The sequence below is a fragment of the Rhinatrema bivittatum genome, chromosome 4, assembly GCF_901001135.1.
Source record: "Rhinatrema bivittatum chromosome 4, aRhiBiv1.1, whole genome shotgun sequence".
Lineage (NCBI taxonomy): Eukaryota > Metazoa > Chordata > Amphibia > Gymnophiona > Rhinatrematidae > Rhinatrema > Rhinatrema bivittatum.
The window spans coordinates 70,955,618-70,962,891 of record NC_042618.1 but is presented as its reverse complement, the minus strand read 5'-3'; the positions used below and the strand labels follow the sequence as shown (position 1 = coordinate 70,962,891).

The 7,274-nt window shown below is 41.2% G+C and overlaps 1 protein-coding gene across 8 annotated transcripts in view; it reads right to left on the bottom strand.

Annotated features, from left to right (window-relative positions):
• Nucleotides 1–406: 406 nt before the first annotated feature.
• Nucleotides 407–7,274, bottom strand: part of FERMT2 (fermitin family member 2) — a 242,672-nt gene continuing 235,804 nt past the window's right edge. For 4 of the 8 annotated variants that reach the window (XM_029598304.1, XM_029598302.1, XM_029598305.1 and 1 more), the window contains 4 exons: nt 5,562–5,686; nt 4,516–4,657; nt 1,524–1,693; nt 407–595 (listed from right to left, as the gene is read on the bottom strand). In XM_029598304.1, the coding sequence (XP_029454164.1) occupies nt 469–595; nt 1,524–1,693; nt 4,516–4,657; nt 5,562–5,686 (564 nt within the window). In that variant the 3' untranslated portion in view covers nt 407–468. Of the gene's footprint in view, nt 1,694–4,515; nt 4,658–5,561; nt 5,687–5,709; nt 6,044–7,274 lie in introns of those variants that run through there. The other 4 variants (XM_029598306.1, XM_029598308.1, XM_029598307.1 and 1 more) reach the window with 2 other exon arrangements.

The window sequence follows — 7,274 nt, the reverse complement described above, 5'->3', positions numbered from 1 at the left end:
AAATTCAGAAATATAATAAAATGTTTACATGAACATTACTGTTTACTGTGCACACTTCACATATTGCTTGGTGACCTGTGGGTTTTAAGTCTCAGTTTTAAGCAATATTAACATGATCAAGCACTGTAAAACTTGTTTGTTGGTTAGCAGGTCTGTCATGTGACAACTGCAACAAACTGCTGGAAAAGTCTCCTCATGGGGGTCAACACCACCAGGTACTAACATTTCCAGCTATAAAGTATTACTATAAAATACATGAAAACAACAGAGTTTAGTAGAACAAAGAAAAAAAGTCACAAAATGACTCGTTTCACCTCCACTGAAACACAAACCATCAAGAAAATTCTATTATATTAACACCGAATATCTTCCTTCATTCAAATAAAAAAAAAAACCAAACAGGATATCAATTTGTTAAATAAAAGGTTTGGCTTTTATTTAAAATAAAATGCATTTATACACAGTCTTTCAACCATAAAATACTGTAATGCACCAGAAGTTGCTCCGTTGAACAAGGCAAGCCAGGACTCCAATCACTAGCGCTGACTCTGCATACACAGTCCATATCTTGAACCTGACTCTCTGCATCAAGGAACTGAGGACATTTGTGGTGCAATTAAAACTAGTTAGTTTATAAATCAGAAACTACACATGGATAACAATTTAGCGTACTGCAGTTTACTGTGATAAAGTGATGCATGTCATTGAAAGCTTAATATATTTAATGCCGATATACTATATCTATGCAATGTTCTAGTCTGTGTGTGACACTAGTTAAAAAACTGTACAGTTTCATAAAATTTGTGTTTTTACATTAGTTACAAAGTATACTTCATAGACCTTTACTTCATATTGTAATGAAAACGTTGCATACCCAAGAAGAACAAGTGACTATGCTGGTGAATATTATATAATACTATATGGTGTACACATTAAAAAAAAATAAACGTTTACCAAAAAAATGTTAAACAGAAATAGATAAAAACAAGCTATAACAAAGTCTCTTCCTTCAAGGCCACACACACCATGAGTCAGGCATCTGTGGTGGTCTTGATTAATGTAGTGTGAAAAAAAAACTATTAAAAAGGTAGGCGGCTTTTAAAACATGAGGTCTGATTTACAAAATTAGAAAAAAAAAAAATCAAACAATAGGAAAACCACATGCATTAATGATAGACTTCATATAGTCTTAGCCCTGGATAGTTTTATAGTAGATGGCTTAGAATTCTCACAATTTAGTTAGCTTAAAGTCAGTTTCCCGATATTCCCCATTACGTTGGTGTGTTTGATGGCTATAGGCTGAAATTGCTACATAGTCATAATTGCATATTAATGGAAGTGCTCATTAGTGCACATATTTTATACTGTTAACTGATCTAGTAATGCAAAACTTCCCATAAGATATTTCAAGCTTACTTTTTAAAGCAGCAATGTTTAAAAAAAAAACAAAACAAAAAAAAAAAACAGCTCTCAAAGATAAATATTCATATGGCCATTGAGTTCCTTTCAGTATGCAAACTCACAGCCAACCACTTGTCAGTTTGTAGAACATCTCTTCATCTAAACTCTCATTCTGGTCTTTAGCACGTGTTGACAGGAAGATGTAGCCACCGATAAACTCATGGACCACTTTGCAATCCACTTCTGTACATATGAAGGACAGTCTTACATCGTCTGCAAATTCTACAGTGACCTGTTATACAAAACAAACCTGCTGTCAAAATTCATACCCGGTCTATGTCACAAACGCAGAAGAGATGCGAGACAACTAGTGTAGTCGTATTCCAGCTTCATATTTTGCTGAAAAGCCAAGTTAGAGGACGAGAACACATCTTCAATTTTAAAATTCCCCCATCCTCAAAGACTACCAAAAAACCCCTTCCCGTCAGCCACCTTTCTCTGCTTCTATTCTCCTGGTTGGAAACCAGGAAATTAACTTCATAATCACAACAGTTGGGGCTGGAACTTGGGAGGCCCAAGGGAATACGGGAACAAGCAAAAGATTAAAGGATAAAAACAATACAGAGCTGCTTAAGTTTCTTGTATCTGAATTTAAGGATCTCTGGACCTGCAGTATTTCTGCCTTGAGGGGGGAGGGCATCAAGAGAGGAATCAATATTTTACTACTGTAATTACATTTTAAGTTATGGAGCTATTTAAAATTAAATTTTGAGAGAGGCTGGGGAGACTGCAGGCCTGACTTTCCCTCTGAACACGCGGGGGCCAGTGAGGACTGCAGGTAGAGAAGTACCCACAGCCCTTGTATCTGCTTTAGTGTGCAAAAGCTTTCCTGCTCTAATCCTGCCCATTTCCACCAGGCTGTGAAACAGGGCACACGTTTGCCCTCCCTGGGGGGGGGGGGGGGGGCAGGGCATAGGTTCTAGCTGCATTAATCAGTCTGAACACGGCTAGAAGCATTGGAAACCTGCTCTCCCCAAAGGACTTCAACGAAAGGTTAAATCCATGAGTTTTCTTTTGCTCTACATGGGGGAAAATGAAAGCGCACCCTGCCTGTCACATGCATTAAAGTTTTCCTTTACAACACCAAAATACTTCTCATCAGTCAGGCCCGGATTCATATCTTTTTGACCCAAATTCTCCTAAGGATTGTTACTTTTGTGAGGAACATTAGGTCCATGTATGTTTAAACCATTTTCAACCCTCCTGTCTTACTTTATTGGTTAATAAGTGCTTCTCACATCTGCGTCTTTGCATACACACAGTGTCTCATGCTCCTACTCTTCAGGCTGATTGTTTTACTTCATCTTGTAATCTGAAGGGTACAAATGGCCAGCACCAAGCACATCTGGGCCAGTGGAAAGTAAAGGGAGGAAAAAAGTGCCTAAGGTAATATAGCCAGGATGCTCCTTCAGCTCTCTGGTCGAGTCTCGGGTTTCAGAGTTAGAAGTTTGCAGGTTTGAATCTGAAGGTCAGATTGCAGAAATAAGCTGCAACATGCTAGAACAGCAGCAAGTTGAAAGATGCCCAACTCAACACAGAGAAGATCTATTATCAAAAATATCATCTTCAGTTGTCTCAGTGTACCCTTTCTGTACAACAAAGCCAGAAATAGCTTGGAGAAGGCCACCATAATTATCCAACACTGAACAGCCTGCAAGAAAGCAAGCTTCTGCTAAAAAAAAATGTAAGAATTTGCACCACTTGAGTTTTGTCACAGCCTTAGAATGGGAGCCGGCAAGAAAGAAATCTAAATAAAACTAATGGAGGAGTTAAACACTTGCACATGAGTCACATCTGGAGAAAGACTAGGAATATGAAGGTGTGGGAGATGTCTGGAGCGTCCTTTTGGAGGAGGTGGGGGGTGGGGTGGGAGAAGATAAAGTCAAAGGATGGAAATGAAGCATGGAGGTATCCTGGGGCAGCCTGCACGTAGCAGCAATTACAACCTTAAATACCCTGCTGGGTCAGGCCAGATGGGCCATTTTGGTCTTGGTCTGCGTCACTATCGCTGTGTCATTATCTCAGATATTAAGTTGTTTCAACCTACATTTTTCATTCTTTTGTGGAAACCTCCCACATTGTTACTGGTATTTAAAAACATGTTCTAAACAAATGATTTTTTATTTTATTTTTGTTTAAACAGCCCATAGAAAAGCAGCCATCACAAACACTCAGCCAGTCACCCCAATATATACTTTTTTTTTTGGGAGGGGGTGGGCGTGGCAGTTTCTTCCTTCGCCTTTAGATTTCCAGTTCAATCAGAAATGGGGCTGGGATTCATGAGCCTTCACATTTGACACTACCCTGGGATTCTCCCCAAATTCACTCAGCCTAGTCACTGCGGCGATGGCCTTGGGCCGACGGACCCAGGGGCTCCTTGCCAAACCCTGCAAGATCATCTCGCCATTATGTGACGACCAACTCCTTCCCTCTCCAGGGGGCCCTGGCTGCACCAGGAAGCAGATGACCTGGCCCAGAAAATCAAACCCAGGTCCCTCCACATGGCAGGAACTCAGCAAGTGAGCCACCGGACTGACCTTATTCACCTCCAGGAGCCCTCAGACTCAGGCTGTTGCAGGTCTGGGCTGGAGTTGCTGCCACAGATATTGATTCTAGTGGGACTGATTTTGACACTTGGAACTAGTTTGTGTTTTATATACAACGGACGAAAAAAGTCTATGCAAATAGCACCCTGGAAAAAAAAAAGTGATTTCAATCAGGTAAGGAAGCGGGAAGGGTTTTGGCCTCATGTGCTCACGCTCCCAAGCCTTATCTGGGCAGCAGCGACTCTGACTTTAACCAAAGAGTCTCTTCTGAAATAGAGAACTTTCACTGTGAACACACTGCCTCCCATAGCTATTTATTCCCAATATTTGTAAAGCACACATTTCCCCTAATCAGATTAAAAAAAAAAGCAAGCAGCAAACAGGCAGAATATTTGACTGTGAAAATTAGTAATATACGGTTAATTAGCTATAAAGACGTATAGAACTTTTGCCATTTTGCGTGAGAAATGCTGGCATGTAGGAGAATCCCAAGCATGGTCTTCCTCACCATTTTGATTTCCCAGTTTACATTCCACTGCTTCATGTTGCTGAATCGCCAGGTTTTGATCGCATCCCCGGTACTTGCATCCATTCGTATCAGTCTGTTGTAGGCAATACCAATCAACTCTTCTTTCTTGCCACCTTGGAATCTAGCGAATTAGAATTTATATGCAATCCTTGTCAAACTTAAAGCAAAACAGCCTCTCTCCCGCCCCATGTGATCACAGATTTCCTACTGTATTAAGGTTATGCCAGCTCCAGTTTAAAAGAACAGACAGCCATTCTCATTCACCAATGACATTTGAACCACAGTTATAAACAAATTAATGTGATATCATTGTTCCCTGATACACCTGTCTCTCCCCTCCTGCGGCCCTCCTACCTACCCAAAAGAAGGCACTAATGTCTTCATGGGACCCCATTTTTGGTTTTCTAACATTTATTGTAATCCGTGCTGCAGTTTAGATCTCCCTGCTGGCAGGAAAGCAGGAAGTAGAATTGGCACTGCTATATTATGGGACAACTCTCTACAGCATTTCTAAAACAGAGCTCCGCCTCCCAAAAAATACCACAGGATAAGTACCCCAACTAACTCCTGCCACTGAAAAGCAAAGCTGTTCATCTTAAAGGGAACATACTGCATGCTGAAATAAAATATTAAGATTTTAAAAAATTAAATATACGACAGCACATTAAAATCCTTTGGGTCTATTGCCTTTTAAGGACAACAGATATCCCCACCTATAGAAGAGACATCAATACTGTGTTGCATTCAAAACAAGACTTCTCTGCCATGATCTAGCAGTTCTCATGAACTTGGCAAAACTGCCCCACATCATGAAGAAAACAGATTATTCTACAAAAGGAAAAATATTTACATTAAGCTTCCCTTATGTTTGTCATAAATACCACTAAACATGCTTCCATTTACTGCAAAGCCACTTAGTTGTCTGTCAGATAATTACATCAACTGCTGCCATGCCATTCCACTCCTCCCCCTTCATTAAGTCTGGGCATTCAGTTTCTCCTGACCACTCAAGTAACAGCACTCACCTTGCAATGAAATGTGTGATGCCAAATTCTGGCAGTGACTGCCAAGCCTGAATGAATCTCATCTTGGCTTCAATCAGACTCATCTGAGCAACATTCTGATGGGCTTCCAAGATTCGGGCCGTGATCTGAATGTAATTAGACACAAACAGCTTTAAGGCAACAAAGTCCAAACTGTGGCCTATACAAACCTAACAAACAAAAAAAAAATCTGTCTGGTCTGGGTTCATACCAACAGGGTAAAATAACAGAAAATGTTCCTGATTTCTAACTAACAGATTTCACAGGCCAACATGTTTTGCAGTTGCTGGATTAAAGCCTTGCTACCCATATCAGAGCACCTGAAACGAATGGCTACTGCTCTTTCAGGGCCAGCATGGCACATGGATAGCAAGCGACTTATCTGCAACAGCTGGGATCAGGCTTGCTCCAGATATTGGCCATTTTGGATAATGGATAGAGAGCTAAGGTAACATGAAGCCAAGCTGTCAAGATAAAAAAACAAACAAAAAAAAAAACAGGCTGAAGACCTTGATGGATTTTAGAGACAAAACTTGAGGTATAGGGTACAATAATTTTTATTATTAAAAGAAAACAAGCAGTTAAATAAGATACTACATTCAGTTTCAAGATAAGACCAGAATGCACTGGTGTAAAGAATGCAAGGGAGCAAGACTAGGCAAAGACATCTGTGTCAAAAAATTAATGATGGGTTTTGGCACCTTCTTGCCCAAGACAAATAGGATACTGGCAATTGTATCTTCTCACTGACACTTTACTAAGTTCCTATTTTAAAGTAAATACAGAACTTAAAACCTCCTAAAAAAAAAAAAGAAGAACCCTTTCTTCTGCCAAATAATCAAGTCTTGGTCTCTTTTTGGTGAAAATGAAATACAAGGTATGAGTCATAACTTCTTGGCCTTTTAACAGATAGCACTCCTGGAGGAATTCTGTGCACAAAAACTCAGTTCTGCAGCTTTCTACAGACGCGCGGAAACAGTATCATCACTGCCTGCGTAATACTTTTAAAATGCAATTCTGAAAAGGGTATTACTTTTGATACAGAATTTTTAAATTTTAAGCAGAATTCCTCCAGGCATAAACGAACATAAGATCCAGCCCCTACCCCAGCTCTCTCTCTCTCCCTCCCTCGCCCTGGGCCAAACCCCTCAAACCCCAGCTCTCCCCCCACCCCCACTGGTTTCACCCTCCCAGATTCAACCCTTCCTCTTCCAACCCCTGGACTCCAGGTTAGGACCCCCCCCCAAGCAGGCCAGCCTCCTGACTATCGTGGGTGCAGGGATCAGCCAGCAGCTTACACAGATTTCAGAGCAGCACTGGAAGCTATGAGCCTACTCAGCTGCTTGCTGCTGGAGAACAGGGGAAGGGGCACTTTGTCAGCTGCCACTGCTTCTTGATGGGGCAGGTCAGAGTTAAGAGACACCCCAAGCTGAATAAGACCCCTTTTTTTCTCTTTCATCTTGCAGCCGATGCAGTCACTTCCCGCCTCTTTCGGGTGGATGTTTCAACTGCTGCCTCCTCCGCCCTCTACCAAATTCTGCACGATTAAGTACGAATGTCTGCATTAAAGTCGGCATTAAGCAGCTGTACGGAACTCCCTTAGGGGTATGATCGGGAACCTGTACAATGGGGCGGAGGTGAGGTGCTAATGCTATGCCAACTGGGGATATGAAACCATTAATGACCTTGTGTTTA